Here is a 23,458-nt window from a genome sequence, read left to right as displayed (position 1 = left end):
ATTCTCTCATTCAGTCACAGGCACACTCACTCACAGACATTCTCTCATTCAGTCACAGGTACACTCACTCAAAGACATTATCTCATTCAGTCACAGGCACACTCACTCACAGACATTATCTCATTGAGTCACAGGTACACTCACTCACATTATCTCTTTCAGACAGGTACACTCACTCACAGACATTATCTCATTGAGTCACAGGTACACTCACTCAAAGACATTATCTCTTTCAGTCACAGGTACACTCACTCACAGACATTATCTCATTCAGTCACAGGCACACTCACTCACAGACATTCTCTCATTCAGTCACAGGCACACTCACTCAAAGACATTATCTCATTCAGTCGCAGGCACACTCACTCATGGGCACTAACAAGTACACTAGCTCTCACTTACAGGCGCGTCCACACTCACATACATACACTCATTCACATACAGGCACGCTCACACTCATATGCATGCTCTCATTCACTCAAAGGCACGCTCACACAAACTCGCAGGCACGCGCGCTCTCAGGCACGCTCGTTCAGCGGCTCACCTACTAAAGTTAGTCACGTGATCATTGTGCGTATGTTCCTCTTCAACTAACGCTCGCCAGCAGGCCATTCTAGAACTTAAATGTTAGCTAAAAATAAACAGTCGTTTTATGGTTTATATCTGCTTAGCCATGATTCATTTTTATATATCGATATATCGAAGTATAGCTGGTTGAATAAAACTTTTGGTGATAAATTAAATGTGGCTATTTTCAGTCAAAATTGTTGTGGATGATTGATCAGTAAATCGCTGTGCGACCCGGAATTCTACGCCTGTGTTTTTATAAACACTTGTGGATTATCCGTCACTTCTCTTCTGTCATACATCCTGCGTTATTAATAAGCACTATACAATGATACGTCTATTGTAGGTACTATTCGCCTTCATGGTAGGGCTACACAACCTCTACTGGTACTATGGTGCACAAAAAATAAAGATGGAGTTGAATGGACATATAGTGAGCATCCATGCAGCTAAAGCATTCCAAGGGTAAGAGTTCACGTTTCTCTCATTGCTAGCTGTGTTTTAAAGCATTAGGTGTGTTTTAAAGCAGTACAAGGGTAAGAGTTCACGTTTCTCTCATTGCTAGCTGTGTTTTAAAGCAGTACAAGTGTAAGATTTCACGTTTCTCTCATTGCTAGCTGTGTTTTAAAGCAGTACAAGGGTAAGAGTTCACGTTTCTCTCATTGCTAGCTGTGTTTTAAAGCAGTACAAGTGTAAGATTTCACGTTTCTCTCATTGCTAGCTGTGTTTTAAAGCAGTACAAGGGTGAGATTTCACGTTTCTCTCATTGCTAGCTGTGTTTTAAAGCAGTACAAGGGTGAGATTTCACGTTTCTCTCATTGCTAGCTGTGTTTTAAAGCATTACAAGGGTGAGATTTCACGTTTCTCTCATTGCTAGCTGTGTTTTAAAGCATTACAAGGGTGAGATTTCACGTTTCTCTCATTGCTAGCTGTGTTTTAAAGCATTACAAGGGTGAGATTTCACGTTTCTCTCATTGCTAGCTGTGTTTTAAAGCATTACAAGGGTGAGATTTCACGTTTCTCTCATTGCTAGCTGTGTTTTAAAGCATTACAAGGGTGAGATTTCACGTTTCTCTCATTGCTAGCTGTGTTTTAAAGCATTACAAGGGTGAGATTTCACGTTTCTCTCATTGCTAGCTTTGTTTTAAAGCATTACAAGGGTGAGATTTCACGTTTCTCTCATTGCTAGCTGTGTTTTAAAGCATTACAAGGGTGAGGTTTCACGTTTCTCTCATTGCTAGCTTTGTTTTAAAGCATTACAAGGGTGAGATTTCACGTTTCTCTCATTGCTAGCTTTGTTTTAAAGCATTACAAGGGTGAGATTTCACGTTTCTCTCATTGCTAGCTTTGTTTTAAAGCATTACAAGGGTGAGGTTTCACGTTTCTCTCATTGCTAGCTTTGTTTTAAAGCATTACAAGGGTGAGATTTCACGTTTCTCTCATTGCTAGCTGTGTTTTAAAGCATTACAAGGGTGAGATTTCACGTTTCTCTCATTGCTAGCTGTGTTTTAAAGCATTACAAGGGTGAGATTTCACGTTTCTCTCATTGCTAGCTGTGTTTTAAAGCAGTACAAGGGTGAGATTTCACGTTTCTCTCATTGCTAGCTTTGTTTTAAAGCATTACAAGGGTGAGATTTCACGTTTCTCTCATTGCTAGCTTTGTTTTAAAGCATTACAAGGGTGAGATTTCACGTTTCTCTCATTGCTAGCTGTGTTTTAAAGCAGTACAAGGGTGAGATTTCACGTTTCTCTCATTGCTAGCTGTGTTTTAAAGCATTACAAGGGTGAGATTTCACGTTTCTCTCATTGCTAGCTGTGTTTTAAAGCATTACAAGGGTGAGATTTCACGTTTCTCTCATTGCTAGCTGTGTTTTAAAGCATTACAAGGGTGAGATTTCACGTTTCTCTCATTGCTAGCTGTGTTTTAAAGCATTACAAGGGTGAGATTTCACGTTTCTCTCATTGCTAGCTGTGTTTTAAAGCATTACAAGGGTAAGATTTCACGTTTCTCTCATTGCTAGCTGTGTTTTATAGCATTACAAGGGTGAGATTTCACGTTTCTCTCATTGCTAGCTGTGTTTTAAAGCATTACAAGGGTGAGATTTCACGTTTCTCTCATTGCTAGCTGTGTTTTAAAGCATTACAAGGGTAAGATTTCACGTTTCTCTCATTGCTAGCTGTGTTTTAAAGCATTACAAGGGTAAGATTTCACGTTTCTCTCATTGCTAGCTGTGTTTTAAAGCATTACAAGGGTGAGATTTCACGTTTCTCTCATTGCTAGCTGTGTTTTAAAGCATTACAAGGGTAAGATTTCACGTTTCTCTCATTGCTAGCTGTGTTTTAAATGCTAGATAATGGGTAATAGAATAACATAAGTTTAGAAACGGTAACCTACTATGTAAAAACATGTTAAACGCCACTTGTGCTAACTGGGAAAGATGGCCCACATCGTCAGTAACATAGTTTTAACAATAACATATTTAATTGAATGTGAATGGAATGATATGTATACGCTTAATGCATAAAGGGTTTCTTATTAGATTTCACCAGTGTACTCCTAAACAGTGAGGAATCACTTACTTATTACTGCTGTCTAAGACACAAACTGGCTCCAAATACTAGTATGGTGGTGTTCTCTATTGTACCTGTAGTCGCCTTCACATGGGGCGGGATTTAGCTCAGTTGCTTGAGTGCTCGCTTGAAGTGCTTGCGTCACAGGATCGAACCACCTCGATGGATCCATTCAGCTGATTTGGTTTTTCCTCGTTCCAACCAGTGCACCACAACAGGGCAAAGGCCGTGGTATGTGTTTTCCTGTTTGTGGGAAAGTACATATAAAAGATCCCTTGCTGCATTAGAATTTTTTTTAGCGGGTTTCCTCTGATGACTACGAGTCAGACTTACCAAATGTTTGACGTCCAATAGTCGATGATTAAGTAATCAATGTGCTCCAGTTGTGTCGTTAAACAACACAAACTTTCACCTTCACATATAGTCCAGTCAAATCAGCTGAAACAAGTGGTCAACCCACAAGTAATTGGAACAGAATTGATTTTATTAGGTTTTTAATCTGAAATACCTCATCTACAACATTGACGGTCGTACACATAACCTCGGCTAATTAGGGCTGTATATCTAAACCGCGGTCGTGCACATAACCTCGGCTAATGAGGGCTGGCTATCTGACCCGCAGTCGTGCACATAGCATCGGCTAATGAGGGCTGGCTATCTGACCCGCAGTCGTGCACATAGCATCGGCTAATGAGGGCTGGCTATCTGACCCGCAGTCTTACACGTAACCTCGGCTAATGAGGGCTGGCTATCTGACCCGCAGTCGTGCACATAGCATCGGCTAATGAGGGCTGGCTATCTGACCCGCAGTCTTACACATAACCTCGGCTAATACGGGCTGGCTATCTGACCCGCAGTCTTACACATAACCTCGGCTAATGAGGGCTGGCTATATGACCCGCAGTCTTACACATAACCTCGGCTAATGAGGGCTGGCTATCTGAACAGCAGTCGTGCACATAACATCGGCTAATGAGGGCTGGCTATCTGACTCGCAGTCGTGCACATAACCTCGGCTAATGAGGGCTGGCTATCTGACCCGCAGTCGTGCACATAACCTCGGCTAATGAGGGCTGGCTATCTGAACCGCAGTCGTGCACATAACCTCGGCTAATGAGGGCTGGCTATCTGAACAGCGGTCGTGCACATAGCCTCGGCTAATGAGGGCTGGCTATCTGAACAGCGGTCGTGCACATAGCCTCGGCTAATGAGGGCTGGCTATATGAACAGCGGTCGTGCACATAACCTCGGCTAATGAGGGCTGGCTATCTGAACCGCGGTCGTATACATAACCTCGGCTAATGAGGGCTGGCTATCTGAACCGCAGTTGTGCACATAGCCTCGGCTAATGAGGGCTGGCTATCTGAACCGCAGTCGTGCACATAGCCAAGGTGGTCGTATTTTGGGGGAAGCCCATTGTAAGGTCATCTCACTCAATGGAAACTTCCCCGTTAAGCACTTTTTGGGGGATTACTGTCACGTTCATTCTATATAGGTAAATTTGTTAAATCTCTGTATTGTTTATTCACGGCTACTTTTAATGTATTTGATACGTAACGTGAACATTGTTTTATTTATACAGTGTTCTTACTAACACCATACTTGATCTTTCAGCCTTTCTGCGACTTTCTATAGTTTATTTTGGTCCATGTTTGGCCAAGTCAGTATCAATGATATCAGTGTGAAACACCCGAAGCCACCTGGAGGTAAGATTTAACACTTTCTTATTCACGTTCATCTTGTTTGATCTGAAAATAAATTAACATTAACCCTAGTGCCGCGTTCATAGCTTTATTGCTGAGAAGTTTTGTGGATTATTTAATTATTTGTATATGATATCATTTATTGCTATAATACTGATTATTAAAAATACTCATTGTTCTTCAAGTTAAAGCTCATTTAAAATGTGTTTTATAGATGTAATAAAATGTATGTAATATATTTAAACAGTTGTAATAAAATGTATATGTATGTAAAGAGATGTAATAAAAATGTATATCACTTGGTTATAATCAAGTTGTCTGTATTTATCTTAATTACCAAGTCCCAGTGGCAATATGTTTTAATGACATTTTCTAATTAAAATATTAATTAGCTTGTCTTAATGTCAACATATGTGTTCATCACTAATACAAATATTATTGCCAGATCTATTTTATGATGTTATTCGGTGATACTTCTTCACCTATTGATGGTGTAGAGTAACAACCCATGTGACAACTAGAGACTGTCTGGTCAACCTGTTGAGAGTGTAACTATCGAGAATTACAGTCAGCGTGACGCATGGACATACCGATATGTAGGAGACCAGTCAACGTGACGCACGGACATACCGATAAGTAGGAGACCAGTCAACGTGACGCATGGAAATACCGATAAGTAGGAGACCAGTCAGTGTGACGCACGGACATACCGATACGTAGGAGACCAGTCAGCGTGACACACGGACATACCGATACGTAGGAGACCAGTCAGCGTGACGCACGGACATACCAATACGTAGGAGACCAGTCAGCGTGACGCACGGACATACCGATACGTAGGAGACCAGTCAACGTGACGCACGGACATACCGATACGTAGGAGACCAGTCAACGTGATGCACGGACATACCGATACTTAGGAGACCGGTTAACGTAACACATTGACATACCGATACCTAGCAGACCGATTAATGTGACGCACGTACATACCGATACGTAGGAGACCCGTCACCGTGACGCACGGATAATACCGATACCTAGGAGATCAGTTGGCGTGACGCACGGACATACCGATACTAGCAGACCAGTCAACGTGTCACATTGATATACCGATACGTAGGATACCGATTAACGCGACGCACGTACATACCGATACGTAGGAGACTAGTCAATGTGACACATCCATTTTTTTTTTTAAAAGGACACTCCTCCTCAGTGTGAACATTGTCAGTGTGCAGTAACTGTGCGCCACATTTATGTGGAGTGTGATCATCTCATGCCGACGAGATTCCCAGTCTGGAGCTCCACGCGATAAGACGTGTTTGTTTCGCGTGTGCACACTGCACGTGCTTTCGTGTGCTCGACTTGAGGGTCCTTCATTTCGTTGTTTTTGTCAGCGAAATGAAGTTTTGTACTGGGATGTATGCGGCCATTGGAACTGATTGAACGCTGGAATGCTTCTCATTTCGACAGCCTGCACCACCAGGTTGGATTCTTTTCTAGCGAGATTCCTTGCCTCCACGTCATTTCTCCTTCTGACTGTCGACTTGGTTTTTTTCGTGACTCGTATGACGGCCATTCTGCAGAACGCCACGGTTGTTCGCGTTTAGTCTCTACATGTCCGAGCCAGTCCTAGCAGCACTGGAAGATTGACCGCCCCACTCTAAGAAGAAATAGGAAGCGGGGTCGGCCCCTACTACTCTTTTTCTAGACTTTACCTTGCTTTATAGTGATACCATCTCGTATCCTCCGGAGTCGGGCCCGTCCGCACCACTATACCAAACCATGACGACTGGACTATACCCTAGTCTGATGCTCTCTCTCGTTCAGACGGATCCTGCTTCTCAAGATCTGTATTTCAGCACAGCACTACACCTTCAACGTCTATCGACTGTCAATCTAGGGGTTTTCTTGACGGGATGCAACCCATCTCGTCCCTTTAAGCTGTGCACCCAAACGGCCTTAACGAGGCCACTCGCGTGGACATATCGATCGGACTTTAAACTTTTAGATCTGCGTTCAAACTTTTATGTCGAAATTACTTCTTTTTTTTAAATATTATTAAATAGTCCGATCCTCTCTTCTTTCTCTTATTTAATTTTGGACTGTCCTTATAAAATGCTCCAAATTATATAAATATTCGGCCGAGCAGTCAATTCTTTTTATTTTTTGGCTTGTAACCTTTTTAATTTTTTTATTTATTCTATTAACTTTTTTACTAATTGCTATTTTCAAAATTCTGCCGAGTCAATGTGACACATTGCTATACGGATACGTAGGAGACCGGTCAACGTGACACATTCAGATACCGATACGTAGGAGACCGGTCAATGTGACGCAGGACAAACCGACATAACGATACTGATATTAATTTAAGTTAATCACGTAGATTACTGATATCATTTCATGTAACAGACAAAGATTACTGATAATATTTTTTTGTAAATTACGGACATTACGAATACCAAATTGTGTAAATTACGGAGACAACCAAGATGTAAAACACGGAGATTACCGATACGAACTGTATAACACAAGGCGAATACCGATAGGTAAAGCAGGGAGATTACCGATACGAACTGTATAACACACGGAGACTATCGATATGTAAAACACGGAAATTACCAATACGAATCGTATAAGACACTGAGGCTACCGATATGTAAAGCACGGATATTACCGATACGAATGGTATAAGACTCTGAGGCTTCCGATATGTAAAGCACGGAGATTACCGATACGAATGGTATAAGACTCTGAAACTACCGATATGTAAAGCACGGAGATTATCGATACTATAATTTTGTTCTATTCTTCAGAGCCTAAGAAAGGTAAAATACTAAGACTGGCGTTACCATTTTTTGACATATGAATATTGATATCTACAGACGTGACAAGCACAGATAACCTAGATGAACACTGTCAGATTAATCTAAATAACACACAGAGACAAACGAGATAAGATCACGTGGCACACGGATATTACCGAGTTCAATTTCCGTCACTTGACGTGACTCTACACGACAAGTGATCGTTAATCTTGAGTGCTGAAGGTGTTGTTTACCAAATGCCTGCGCAAATACTGTATATATTGTATAGCAAAGCAAACACACTTAAAACATTATTAAGAAATTTAAGAAAATTTAATTCTTTTAATTTTGCTTTTATCTTATGTTATATTTAGCTATTATTTTCTATTTTAATAAATACTTTAATGTAATTCAAATTATTATTATGTCATTATGTGTTTTTGATTGTTTAAACACGGTTTCAAAGAGATGTTCTATTCTTGACAACATTTGTCTTAATTGCGCATATTCTAATGCTATACCAGCGCGGAAACCAATGTTTTTATATACTCTACTAACAAGCATTGTGTTGCATTATGTTATTTTGAAAACTAGCCAGTTTGTCTTTGATTGGATAGGTTTATGTATGAACCGTAGAGTAACAGAGACTGTTCTATTTTCATATTTCAGACATTGAGTTGTACAGCCATAAAAAATTCGGAGGTACATTTGTACTTACATATAATATTTAACACGTGTGTTCATAACTGCAGGCATCGTGGGGATATCGTGTTGTTCTTTTATATGAATATGTATCTACCAACTCTTTCACTCTTCTCGGCGTACAATACTTTTCATATGTCATGGCTAAATTCTGTGCATTAAAAGATAATAAGTATTGACAAAAACATAAGTCAGTTGCTGTGCTGTTAAATACATTTTTGAGACATACAATATTCAATCTTGCTACATGGAAAAACTGATTATAATATTTGACTGCGTATATATTTTGGTGCGTGACAAAAATGCATAATGTCAGAAAAAGAAAGTATAACAGATTTTCTTTGGGGTTTGTTGCCGCTGTTCTATATTGTGCATATATGAAAAGTAATACGGGTTGAGTGATCGACACTTTTTAACTTTGCTTTGTCTCTCACCTCTATACGTATTCATCTCACGTGCCTTCCTTTTCTCGTGTCTCGATTTCCTTGGTTGCTTTATCCCTACCAGATTTGTGCTCTATTACTTCGTTGAAATTAATGTTACTTCACATTTTGGTTTTTCAAATTTTAATCAATCAAATCTAATGTATTCATCTCTGACTTAGCTTTGTTCTTGAATAACTGGCTTGACCAATGGAATTGAGCACGTGATAGTCTCATGATGACGTCAGGGATGGTCTAGGCACTTGATTAACAGTGTACGTGAGGGCGTGAAGTGAGCTCGATACACAGTGAGTGTACGTGATGGTGTGAAGTGAGTTCGATACACAGTGAGTGTACGTGAGGGTGTGAAGTGAGTTTGCGAAGTGTTTAACGTCATCTTTCAGTCCGTCAGTGCTGAACGATACACAGTGAGTGTACGTGAGGGTGTGAAGTGAGTTCGATACACAGTGAGTGTACGTGAGGGTGTGAAGTGAGTTCGATACACAGTGGGTGTACGTGAGGGTGTGAAGTGAGTTCGATACACAGTGAGTGTACGTGAGGGTGTGAAGTGAGTTCGATACGCAGTGAGTGTACGTGAGGGCGTGAAGTGAGTTTGTGAAGTGTTTAACGTCATCTTTCAGTCCGTCAGTGCTGAACGATACACAGTGAGTGTACGTGAGGGCGTGAAGTGAGTTCGATACACATTGAGTGTACGTGAGGGTGTGAAGTGAGTTCGATACACAGTGAGTGTACGTGATGGTGTGAAGTGAGTTTGTGAAGTGTTTAACGTCATCTTTCAGTCCGTCAGTGCTGAACGATACACAGTGAGTGTACGTGAGGGTGTGAAGTGAGTTCGATAAACAGTCAGTGTACGTGAGTGTGTGAAGTGAGTGCGATACACAGTGAGTGTACGTGAGGGTGTGAAGTGAGTTTGTGAAGTGTTTAACGTCGTCTTTCAGTCCGTCAGTGCTGAACGATACACAGTGAGTGTACGTGAGGGTGTGAAGTGAGTTCGATACACAGTGAGTGTACATGAGGGTGTGAAGTGAGTTCGATACACAGTGAGTGTACGTGAGGATGTGAAGTGAGTTCTATACACAGTGAGTGTACGTGAGGGTGTGAAGTGAGTTTGTGAAGTGTTTAACGTCATCTTTCAGTGCTGAACGATACACAGTATGTGTACGTGAGGGTGTGGCCTAGGTGTAAGCGAGTTTGTGAAGTGTTTAACGTCATATTTCAGTCCGTCAGTGCTGAACGATACACAGTGAGTGTACGTGAGGGTGTGAAGTGAGTTCGATACACAGTGAGTGTACGTGAGGGTGTGAAGTGATTTCGATACACAGTGAGTGTACGTGAGGGTGTGAAGTGAGTTCGATACACAGTGAGTGTACGTGAGGGTGTGAAGTGAGTTTGTGAAATGTTTAACGTTATCTTTCAGTCCGTCAGTGCTGGACGATACACAGTGAGTGTACGTGAGGGTGTGGCCTAGGTTTAAGCGAGTTTGTGAAGTGTTTAACGTCATCTTTCAGTCCGTCAGTGCAGGACGATACACAGTGAGTGTTCGTGAGGGTGAGATATAGGTGTACTCGAGTTTGTGAAGTGTTTAACGTCATCGTTTAATCCGCCAGTGCTTGACGATACACAGTGAGTGTACATGAAGGTGTGAAGTGAGTTTGTGAAGTGTTTAACGTCATCTTTCAGTCCGTCGGTGCTTGACGATACACAGTGAGTGTGCGTGAGGGTGTGGTATAGGTGTTAGCGAGGTTGTGAAGTGTTTAACATCATCTTTCAGTCCGTCAGTGCTTGACGATACACAGTGAGTGTGCGTGAGGGTGTGATATAGGTGTAAGTGAGTTTGTGAAGTGTTTAACGTCATATTTCACTCCGTCGGTGCTTGACAATACACAGTGAGTGTGCGTGAGGGTGTGATATAGGTGTAAGTGAGTTTGTGAAGTGTTTAACGTCATATTTCAGTCCGTCAGTGCTTGACGATAGACAGCGAGCGGAGTCAGATCTTCTGTACTGACGGAACACGCACGGGCCCCAATTCCGTGTCAGGTACACCGGCATGTCGTCGTCGTACCCCCCCCCCCCCCCCCCCAACGAGTGTAGAGCACGCTAGATTCACTCTTCCCCCAGGGGGGCATAGGATAGATTCGCATCTTAAAACCTCACTTACTCTCGTACAGAATTAAATGAGTATTGACATGACGTGTGTGGTCACCAGCATATTTGTCACAGGAGATATATATTATATGTTGTTTTCTCAACGCCACCATTTGTAAACTTATTGTATTGGTCAGCCAATGTTGATGATTATTCATCAACTTGTGAGTGAGCTCTTTTGAGGGTAGCTCGATGTCTAATCAAATTTTGTAGGCAAATCAGTGTTTGCAAAGTGATGTTTTCACAACAACTTATGAACTGCTACAAGTTATTGTCAATGAATTGCTATATCTAGGAAGAAAGGTATATCTTTTGCCATATAAAAATAGTCAAACGTTATTTTTAAAATGTGTACCTGTGATATTGCACTTTTAAACCTGTACCTGTGTAATCAGTACGGTCGGTTTAACTCTAGGCCGAATCTGCTAGTAAAAATTCCGGGGTGTAAGTGAGGTTGTCATATACAGAGATGTATACGCCCATAGTCACGCATACAGTTCTGCATGAATTGTGGACTTTGTTTGGTCAGTTTGTGATCACGCGGCTAGGTGTTCAAATAGCATGTTTAACAAGATTGTAGCACGTATGCTCATCAATGATAATGTAGCTGCATGTAAACTTGGCTTAGTTTATGTAAAAATAGTTCATGCAAAAAAAGTATACTTCAAATAATTGACATTCTGTTATAGAAAACCTCTCACATTTGCCTAGTAAATATTGCACCTCATAGTAAACCTGTTCTTAGATATTGTTAAAGACCACTCGCCTTGATTTATGTTGTGCTTTGTCTGTTTTCGTAGCACTAATTTTTGTTTAATTGTTTTTCAGTTTTTGCTATATTTGAAGTAAAAGATAAAGATAGAAATAATTGTTTTAAAGTATTATTCGTTATGATTATCTTTTAAATATATAGTGATTTTTTTCAATTGTTCACATGTTAAACAATTATCGTGCTAGAAATTGAAACGCATGGAGTGTTATGTTAAAATACGTTATTTTATGCTGAGTCATCCCTCATACACGTTGTAATGCCACATACAATATCAAACTGAACGATGTTATTCTATATTAATATATCATTGACACATCTTGTAATAACGCATACAATGTCAAACTGAACGATGTTATTCTATATTAATATATCACTGACACATCTTGTAATAACGCATACAATATCAAACTGAACGATGTTATTCTATATAAATATATCCCTCACACACGTTGTAATAACACATACAATATCAAACTGAACGACGTTATTCTATATTAATATATCCCTCACACACGTTGTAATAACGCATACAATATCAAACTGAACGATGTTATTCTATATTAATATATCCCTCACACACGTTGTAATAACGCATACAATATCAAACTGAACGATGTTATTCTATATTAATATATCCCTCACACACGTTGTAATAACGCATACAATATCAAACTGAACGATGTTATTCTATATTAATATATCCCTCACACACGTTGTAATAACGCATACAATATCAAACTGAACGATGTTATTCTATATTAATATATTACTGACACATCTTGTAATAACACATACAATATCAAACTGAACGATGTTATTCTATATTAATATATCACTGACACACTTTGTAATAAAACATACAATATCAAACTTATATCAAAGTGAAAAACGTTATTTTATACTGAGTCATCGCTAACACACTTTGTAATAAAAAAAATACACTAATAAACTGAACGATGTTATTTTATACTAAGTCATCCCTCACACGTTTGTAATAAAACACAATATCAAACTGAACGATGTTATTCTATATTAATATATCGCTCACACAGCTTGTAATAAAACACAATATCAAACTGAACGATGTTATTCTATATTAATATATCGCTCACACAGCTTGTAATAAAACACAATATCAAACTGAATGACAAATCCACTATAGCAGTACAATATTAAACACGTATACTGCATTGTGCTGACATTTAGACACAGACACATTAGTATATCACTATTATCACATAGTCAAGCCTTGTTCATTATACTGTTAACAGTATTTATTGAGTGTATTTATACTGAATTCAGATTTGGACACATACACATTTTATCTGTATAATTGTCACAGTAGTATAGTATAATTGGTGTTAATTACAGTATGTATTAATACACGTATTACTATTAAAGTATCGCTGTACATATTGTACTACAATTGTACTTTACTTCAGTATAACGTGATGCTTGTACGTCATTAAACATAGTGGTTGGAACTCCTAATCACACAGACACAAAGCAGCTGGAGATATAATAACTATTTAATGCACGCATAGGCGGATGGGCGGACAGACGGATATGAACACGCACACACACACACGCACAATACGATTGTCATGCGTGTACTTTCCTTAGGCATATGCTTATCAGTCTACGATCACACGTCTATGCTGTATTTCAATGTATTGCGAGACCAGTATTTCAGTATGTTACGCTATCTGTGTTTGACTTGGTTTCAGTCTACTCGTCTCTGTACAGCAGCTCGCACATGGAGACGAGCACGTCGATCGTCGAGGGGGTCGGGCTCTACCTGTTCGGTATCTACCACGTGGTCGTGATCATCGTCCTCATCAACATGCTGATCGCCATGATGAGCCACACCTTCGAGGACATCCAGGTGAAAATAGCATCCATCTGACTCGGTCTAGTACATAGATGTATTGTGTATAGACGATCATTGTAGAGAGGTTAGACGATCGTTATGGAAAGTGACAATCATCATACAGGTATATTAGAGGTTGGACTATCGTTATGGGAAGTGACAATCATATTACAGGTACAGTAGAGGTTAGACGATCGTTATGGAAAGTGATAATCATCTTACAGGTATATTAGAGGTTGGACTATCGTTATGGGAAGTGCCAATCATATTACAGGTACAGTAGAGGTTAGCCTATCTTTATGGGAAGTGACAGTCATATTACAGGTACAGTAGAGGTTAGACGATCGTTATGGGAAGTGACAATCATCTTACAGGTATATTAGAGGTTGGACTATCGTTATGGGAAGTGACAGTCATATTACAGGTACAGTAGAGGTTAGACGATCGTTATGTGAAGTGACAATCATCTTACAGGTATATTAGAGGTTAGACTATCTTTATGGGAAGTGACAGTCATATTACAGGTACAGTACAGGTTAGACGATCGTTATGGGAAGTGACAATCATCTTACAGGTATATTAGAGGTTGGACTATCGTTATGGGAAGTGACAGTCATATTACAGGTACAGTAGAGGTTAGACTATCGTTATGGGAAGTGACAATCATCTTACAGGTATATTAGAGGTTGGACTATCGTTATGGGAAGTGACAGTCATATTACAGGTACAGTAGAGGTTAGACGATCGTTATGGGAAGTGACAATCATTTTACAGGTATATTAGAGGTTGGACTATCGTTATGGGAAGTGACACTCACCTTACAGGTATATTAGAGGTTAGACTATCTTTATGGGAAGTGACACTCATCTTACAGGTATATTAGAGGTTGGACTATCGTTATGGGAAGTGACAATCATATTACAGGTACAGTAGAGGTTAGACGATCGTTATGGGAAGTGACAATCATCTTACAGGTATATTAGAGGTTGGACTATCGTTATGGGAAGTGACAGTCATATTACAAGTATATTAGAGGTTAGACGATCGTTATGGGAAGTGACAGTCATATTACAGGTACAGTAGAGGTTAGACGATCGTTATGGGAAGTGACAGTCATATTACAGGTACAGTAGAGGTTAGACTATCGTTATGGGAAGTGACAGTCATATTACAGGTACAGTAGAGGTTAGACGATCGTTATGGGAAGTGACAGTCATATTACAGGTATATTAGAGGTTAGACTATCTTTATGGGAAGTGACAGTCATATTACAGGTATATTAGAGGTTAGACTATCGTTATGGGAAGTGACAATCATCTTACAGGTATATTAGAGGTTAGACTATCTTTATGGGAAGTGACAGTCATAGTACAGGTATATTAGAGGTTGGACTATCGTTATGGGAAGTGACAATCATATTACAGGTACAGTAGAGGTTAGACGATCGTTATGGGAAGTGACAGTCATATTACAGGTATATTAGAGGTTAGACGATCGTTATGGGACGTGGCACTCATCTTACAGGCACAGTAGATAGTTTAGATTAGAGATATGACAACATCGTTATTGGAAGTGGAGGTCTTCTAGAAGCGGTTAGATCTACTGTAAATATGCGTTAGTACATTGTTTATTATCAATCTGTTGGGTATTTCATATATAACTATAGTAAACCTTGGTTGAAATAGAACTGAAATCAGTTAACAAACAGTTATCCTTATTACGGGTCATATGAACGGATATTGGGATTGGCAATGTAAGAAGAACGTGAGGCCCACGAACAAACTAATGAATGACAGTGGACCACCACCCACCACCGCCCCAGTATTCGAAGCACAAACTGACCTGTCCGTGGTTCATGAGAGCTTACAGTGATAACCATATACTATTGACTCTGTCTTGTACAGATTTCTCATCTAGAATTTGTCAGTGCTTTAATTAATGTGATTATATTCCCCCACTAGAAAGGACAACGCGTATGACACTCATTCTCACTAAACCAGTGCATTTCATTGTAAACAATGTGGTAAAATGAAGGGGCCGAATTTACAAAGCCTGGTTTAGATTTACACGCTGATACTACATACATTTACAATGTTTAGATTTACACGCTGATACTACATACATTTACAATGTTTAGATTTACACGCTGATACTACATACATTTACAATGTTTACACGCTGATACTACATACATTTACAATGTTTACACGCTGATACTACATACATTTACAATGTTTACACGCTGATACTACATACATTTACAATGTTTAGATTCACACGCTGATACTACATACATTTACAATGTTTAGATTTACACGCTGATACTACATACATTTACAATGTTTAGATTTACACGCTGATACTACATACATTTACAATGTTTACACGCTGATACTACATACATTTACAATGTTTACACGCTGATACTACATACATTTACAATGTTTACACGCTGATACTACATACATTTACAATGTTTAGATTTACACGCTGATACTACATACATTTACAATGTTTACACGCTGATACTACATACATTTACAATGTTTACACGCTGATACTACATACATTTACAATGTTTACACGCTGATACTACATACATTTACAATGTTTAGATTTACACGCTGATACTACATACATTTACAATGTTTACATGCTGATACTACATACATTTACAATGTTTAGATTTACACGCTGATACTACATACATTTACAATGTTTACACGCTGATACTACATACATTTACAATGTTTACACGCTGATACTACATACATTTACAATGTTTAGATTTACACGCTGATACTACATACATTTACAATGTTTACACGCTGATACTACATACATTTACAATGTTTACACGCTGATACTACATACATTTACAATGTTTACACGCTGATACTACATACATTTACAATGTTTAGATTTACACGCTGATACTACATACATTTACAATGTTTAGATTTACACGCTGATACTACATACATTTACAATGTTTAGATTTACACGCTGATACTACATACATTTACAATGTTTACACGCTGATACTACATACATTTACAATGTTTACACGCTGATACTACATACATTTACAATGTTTACACGCTGATACTACATACATTTACAATGTTTACACGCTGATACTACATACATTTACAATGTTTAGATTTACACGCTGATACTACATACATGTACAATGTTTACACGCTGATATTACATACATTTACAATGTTTACACGCTGATACTACATACATTTACAATGTTTACACGCTGATACTACATACATTTACAATGTTTACACGCTGATACTACATACGTTTACAATGTTTAGATTTACACGCTGATACTACATACATGTACAATGTTTACACGCTGATATTACATACATTTACAATGTTTACACGCTGATACTACATACATTTACAATGTTTACACGCTGATACTACATACATTTACAATGTTTAGACAGGTTTCCTTAATTCAGCCCATAGTGTTCTAATTTAGAAAATGATGATTGTAATTTTATTTACAGCATATGTGGAATGTAAATCTATTTCTATTTTAACATCATCAAAGTACTTTTCACTGAACATGTTGTTGAAAATGACTACCCTCTCGTGTGTTTTAATGCAGATAACATGTTCGTTACTCGGAAATGTGTACTATAAATTGGCAAACTATAAGTATATTTGTTGTGACCCCTGTAGACAAGTCCAGATGAATGTGCTAGAACACAGCTGTAAGGTACATCATTAACTTGGCATGATATGTCCTTTGCTGCTGATGTTTCCATTTAAGGATTGTCTGTTATTTCGTTTATGTTCATTTGGGGTATGAACAAAACAAAATCATCCACAAACTGTTTGAATCGGCGAGGCCGTTCTTACAAAAGTTTTCAGATTTTTATATTATACCCAGATAAACGTAAAAGAAATAGCAGACAATACTTATAATTAAATTTAATTTAAACTGAAATTTAATTATTCATGAATGACAACAAAGCAAACTGTGCTGTGTTGTAGACTGACTGTGACGTGGAGTGGAAGTTCGCGCGCACCAAGCTGTGGTTGAACTACATGGACGAGGGCAGCACGCTGCCCGTCCCCTTCAACATGATCCCCACCCCCAAGTCGTTCAGCTACATCTTCAGCTTCTGCCAGATCATCGTCAAGCCCAACACCAACAGCTTTCTCGACTTCGAGAAAACCAGGAAACAGACATTTCTCAAGGTGCGGTCTTAGTCATCCTTTCCCTTTCTCAGAGTCATAGTCGTCCTTTCCCTCTCTTAGAGTCATAGTCATCCTTTTCCTCTCTCAGAGTCATAGTCGTTCTTTCCCTCTCTCAGAGTCAGAGTCGTCGTTTACCTCTCTCAGAGTCATAGTCGTCCTTTCGATCTCTCAGTCATAATCGTTCTTTCCCTCTATCAGAGTCACAGACGTCTTTTACCTCTCTCATAGTCATAGTCGTCCTTTCGCTCTCTCAGAGTCAAAGTCGTCCTTTCCCTCTCTCAGAGTCATAGTCGTCCTTTCCCTCTCTTAGTGACTGTCTTCCTTTCCCTCTCTCAGAGTCATAGTCGTCCTTTCTCTCTGTCAGAGTCATAGTCGTCCTTTCCTTCTCTCAGAGTCATAGCCATCCTTTCCTTCTCTCAGAATCTTAGTCGTCCTTTCCCTCTCTCAGTCATAGTCGTCCTTTCCCTCTCTTAGTGACTGTGGTCCTTTCCCTCTCTCAGAGTCATAGTCGTCCTTTCCCCCTCTCAGAGTCATAGTCGTCCTTTCCCTCTCTCAGAGTCACAGTCATCCTTTCCCTCTCTTAGAGTCATAGTTGTCCTTTCCCTCTCTTAGAGTCATAGTCGTCCTTTCCCTCTCTCAGAGTCATAGTTGTCCATTCCCTCTTTTAGAGTCATAGTCGTCATTTCCTTCTCTCAGAGTCATAGTCATCCTTTCGCTCTCTCGGAGTCTAGTCGTCTTTTCTCTCTCTTAGAGTCATAGTCATGCTTTCGCTCTCTCGGAGTCATAGTCATCGTTTCTCTCTCTTAGAGTCACTGTCAGTGAACGGTAATATGACCTGGTGCTTATAAAACGTTTAGAGTCTAGACTCAATACTCAAATAGAGTCTGCGACAATAATGTCATGACAACGCCATACAAATTGTATGCGTGTGACATCATTAGAGATTGAGTCTGGACTCTTAAACGTTGTATAAGCACGGGCCCTGGTGCTTTATGTCAATACAAATGAATGTATACTGAACACTAACAACACGCACATGAGGTTAATGATCAGATTGCAGTAAGTTTAATTCATTACAAACGCTCGATTTTATGAAACAATAAATAATATATCGACCTATAATTCTCCTGAATCCCATTGTGTTGTTAATCCCTTCTTTAAAAACACAATTTACTGTGTTGTTAATCCCTTATCTGAGAACACAATTTACTGTGTTGTTAATCCCTTCTCTGAGAACACAATTTACTGTGTTGTAAATCCCTTCTCTGAGAACACAATTTACTGTGTTGTTAATCCCAACTCTGAGAACACAATTTACTGTTTTGTTAATCCCTTCTCTGAGAACACAATTTATTGTTTTGTTAATCCCTTCTTTGAGAACACTATTTACTGTGTTGTTAATCCCAACTCTGAGAACACAATTTACTGTGTTGTTAATCCCAACTCTGAGAACACTATTTACTGTGTTGTTACTCCCAACTCTGAGAACACAATTTACTGTGTTGTTAATCCCAACTCTGAGAACACAATTTACTGTGTTGTTAATCCCAACTCTGAGAACACAATTTACTGTGTTGTAAATCCCTTCTTTGAGAACACAATTTACTGTGTTGTTAATCCCTTCTCTGAGAACACATTTTACTGTGTTGTTAATCCCTTCTCTGAGAACACAATTTACTGTGTTGTAAATTCCTTCTCTGAGAACACAATTTACTGTGTTGTTAATCCCTTCTCTGAGAACACAATTTATTGTTTTGTTAATCCCTTCTTTGAGAACACAATTTACTGTCACAGCTGACAGTTCATTTCGTTTGGTGTTTAGTATATATTTCCACAGTCATGTTATAAACAATAACACAATACTCACGTGAGTGGCTGGTTGTTCGTTCAGTAGTAGACACGGGTCGTTATAATTTCACAATAACACAATACTCACGTGAGTCGCTGGCTCATCGTTCAGCAGGAGACACGGGTCGTTATAATTTCAAAACAGCACAATACTCACGTGAGTGGCTGGCTGATCGTTCAGCAGTAGACACGGGTCGTTATAATTTCAAAACAACACAATACTCACGTGAGTGGCTGGCTGATCGTTCAGCAGTAGACACGGGTCGTTATAATTTCAAAACAGCACAATACTCACGTGAGTGGCTGGCTGATCGTTCAGCAGTAGACACGGGTCGTTGTAATTTCACAATAAAACAATACTCACGTGAGTGGCTGGCTGTTCGTTCAGCAGTAGACACGGGTCGTTATAATTTCACAATAACACAATACTCACGTGAGTGGCTGCGTGGCTGGCTGATCTTTCAGCAGGAGACACGGGTCGTTATAATTATACAATAACACAATACTCACGTGAGTGGCTGGCTCATCGTTCAGCAGGAGATTGGCAAAAAACAAAAACATAATGGATAGTCAAATTCGTCTTATCGCACTTAAAAAAACCCTAAATAGTAGTGACGATAATGTTGTGCTTACGTTCATTACCGTAATAGACAGGGGGTTCTCGTACGGGGGGGGGGGGGGGGGGAGAGCAAATCCGGGCCAAAAGAATGATACAAATATTGGAGCAAAACGTGCTAACCTGAGACCTTTTTACAATGTGTTTCCATCATTCTACCATCAAAATTACTAACCCTATATAGCTGTTTGGTAGTACTGCTGATATGAATAAATGTTGTTGTCGAGATTCTGGAAAAACCAGCCTGCACCCCCCCCCCCCCCCCCAAAAAACAAAACAAACCCACACACCTACAGAAATGGGAGCCCTTACGCCGATGCTAACGTCAGTAAGGCTCAAGCACGCTGCCACTTGTTTTGTGGATCGTCTTACCATAACAGGAGTTTTTAGTGTCAGTGTGTTGTGGTATAAAGACGAAACAACAAGACAGGGGCATATAGCGGTACACGCCAAGTCGGTGAAAATCAATTCCATTTGACCGGAGAGGTGTTTCATAGGCGCTACATTGTTAAGAAAGTGGCGCCGTGGAAACATCTACCTGGTCGGGTGGGACTATCAACAAACATCTACCTGGTCGGGTGGGACTATCAACAAACATCTACCTGGTCGGGTGGGACTATCAACAAACATCTACCTGGTCGGGTGGGACTATCAACAAACATCTACCTGGTCGGGGGGACTATCAACAAGCATCTACCTGGTTTGGTGGGACTATCAACAAACATATACCTGGTCTAGTGGGACTATCAACAACAATCTACCTGGTCGGGTGGGAATATCAACAAACATATACCTGGTCGGGTGGGACTATCAACACACATCTACCTAGTCGGGTGGGACTATCAACAAACATCTACATGGTCGGGGGGACTATCAACAAACATCTACCTGGCTGGATGGGACTATCAACAAACATCTACCTGGTCGGGTGGGACTATCAACAAACATCTACCTGGTGGGGTGGGACTATCAACAAACATCTACCTGGTCGGATGGGACTAACGACACACATCTGCCTGGTCGGGTGGGACTATCAATAAACATCTACCTGATCGGGTGGGAATATCAACAAACATCTACCTGGTCGGGTGGGATTAACGACACACATCTGCCTGGTCGGGTGGGACTATCAATAAACATCTACCTGATCGGATGGGACTATCAACAAACATCTACCTGGTCGGGTGGGACTGTTAACAAACATCTACCTGGTCGGATGGAGCTAACAACAAACATCTACCTGGTCGAATGGGGCTAACAACAAACATCTACCTGGTCGGGTGGGACTATCCACAAACATCTACCTGGTCGGGTGGGACTATCAATAAATACCTGGTCGGGTGAGACAAACAACAAACATCTACCTAGTCGGGTGGGACTATCAACAAACATCTACCTGGTCGGGTGGGACTATTAACAAATATCTACCTGGTCGGGTGGGGCTAACAACAAACATCTACTTGGTCGGGTGGTAATATCAACAAACATCTACCTGGTCGGGTGGGACTAACGACACACATCTACCTGGTCGGGTGGGACTAACGACACACATCTACCTGGTCGGATGGGGCTAACAACAAACATCTACCTAGTCGGATGATCCTATCAACAAACATCTACCTGGTCGGGTGGGACTAACGACACACATCTGTCTGGTCGGGTGGGAATATCAACAAACATCTACCTGGTCGGGTGGGACTATCAATAAACATCTACCTGATCGGGTGGGACTATCAGCAAACAACTACCTGGTCGGATGCGGCTAACAACAAACATCTACCTGGTGGGGTGGGACTATCAACAAATATCTACCTGGTCGGGTGGGACTATCAATAAACATCTACCTAGTCGGATGATCCTATCAACAAACGTCTACCTGGTCGGGTGGGGCTAACAACAAACTCTGCCAACAGTCAGATAGATAAATAGACAAGTGGATAAATGGATGATGGATGGATAGAGAGAGAGAGAGAGAGAGAGAGAGAGAGAGAGAGAGAGAGAGAGAGAGAGAGAGAGAGAGAGAGAGAGAGAGAGAGAGAGCGAGAGAGAAGACAGACAGACGTTAACTGGCGTACTGTTAGACTGTATGTATAACGTGAGTAGATGATTTACCTATTTCCATTCGTCCATTATAACCCACCGTGCAGCATCGTCTGTTACAGAAAAGGCGGGAGAACGTGTGCAAGACGCTCGACCTGAAGATGGACGAGACGTCGTACTCGGACATCATGCACCGCCTCGTCAAGCGATACCTCTTCAAGCTGGAGCGCGCCAAGGACGAGAGGGACTCACGTAAGTCTGTTCACTCGACATTCACTCGGTGTTCATTCGACCTCTTCTCGACGTTAATACGACGTCATTCGACCTTTATTTGACGTTCACACGACGTTTACTCGATCTTTACTCGACGTTAGCATGACTTTCACTCGATGTTCACTCGACGTTTACTCGACGTTCACACGACGTTCACTCGACCTTTACTCGACGTTTATTCGATGTTAACTTGTATATAAAAGTCGAGTAAATCAGCAGGTGACTTAATAAATGGTCTGACGAAATATGGTCTAAAAGTAAATATTAGTGCATATACCTTACTTTTAATACTTTACTTTATACAAATAGCTACATAGTCTTCATATTTCACTTGTTGTCGACAGGATGGTAGATCAGTTAATTATGATTATGAAGCAGTAAAGTGACAAATTAGTCTAGCAAGCGACTGCGATCGTTCGCCCTCCTGAACTTCCTTCAGGTTTGTCACAGGCATCAGAGTGAAATCGCGTGTACGATCGCCAGAATGTAGGGACTGTAACGGTTCTTGCCTTTAACACTTTGAAAGCCCAGATTGTGGACGTCAATGTTTACATGTCACTCATATTGGCGAGACTGCACTGAAGCCTTTAATCTAGTTTGACAAGCACGGGACCAGTATTATTAGCATGTAGGTACATCTGTGATGACGATGATTATCATATTGGCGAGACTCCACTAAAGCCTTTAATCTAGTTTGACAAGCACGGGACCAGTATTGTTAGCATGTAGGTACATCTGTGATGAAGATGATTATCATATTGGCGAGACTGCACTAAAGCCTTTAATCTAGTTTGACAAGCACGGGACCAGTATTGTTAGCATGTAGGTACGTCTGTGATGAAGATGATTATCATATTGGCTAGACTGCACT

At 40.2% G+C, this 23,458-nt stretch overlaps 1 protein-coding gene across 1 annotated transcript in view; it reads left to right on the top strand.

The window, feature by feature from the left end:
• LOC121378604 (short transient receptor potential channel 7-like) overlaps positions 1-22,649 on the top strand; it is a 49,293-nt gene extending 26,644 nt beyond the window's left edge. The window contains exons 6-10 of the mRNA XM_041506862.1: positions 914-1,032; positions 4,753-4,844; positions 13,441-13,598; positions 17,604-17,810; positions 22,437-22,649. Of these exons, the coding sequence (XP_041362796.1) occupies positions 914-1,032; positions 4,753-4,844; positions 13,441-13,598; positions 17,604-17,810; positions 22,437-22,649 (789 nt within the window). The remainder of the gene's footprint in view (positions 1-913; positions 1,033-4,752; positions 4,845-13,440; positions 13,599-17,603; positions 17,811-22,436) is intronic.
• Positions 22,650-23,458: the final 809 nt, after the last annotated feature.

Source organism: Gigantopelta aegis, chromosome 8, assembly GCF_016097555.1.
Source record: "Gigantopelta aegis isolate Gae_Host chromosome 8, Gae_host_genome, whole genome shotgun sequence".
Taxonomy (NCBI): domain Eukaryota; kingdom Metazoa; phylum Mollusca; class Gastropoda; order Neomphalida; family Peltospiridae; genus Gigantopelta; species Gigantopelta aegis.
This window is presented reverse-complemented; position numbering and strand designations above follow the sequence as displayed.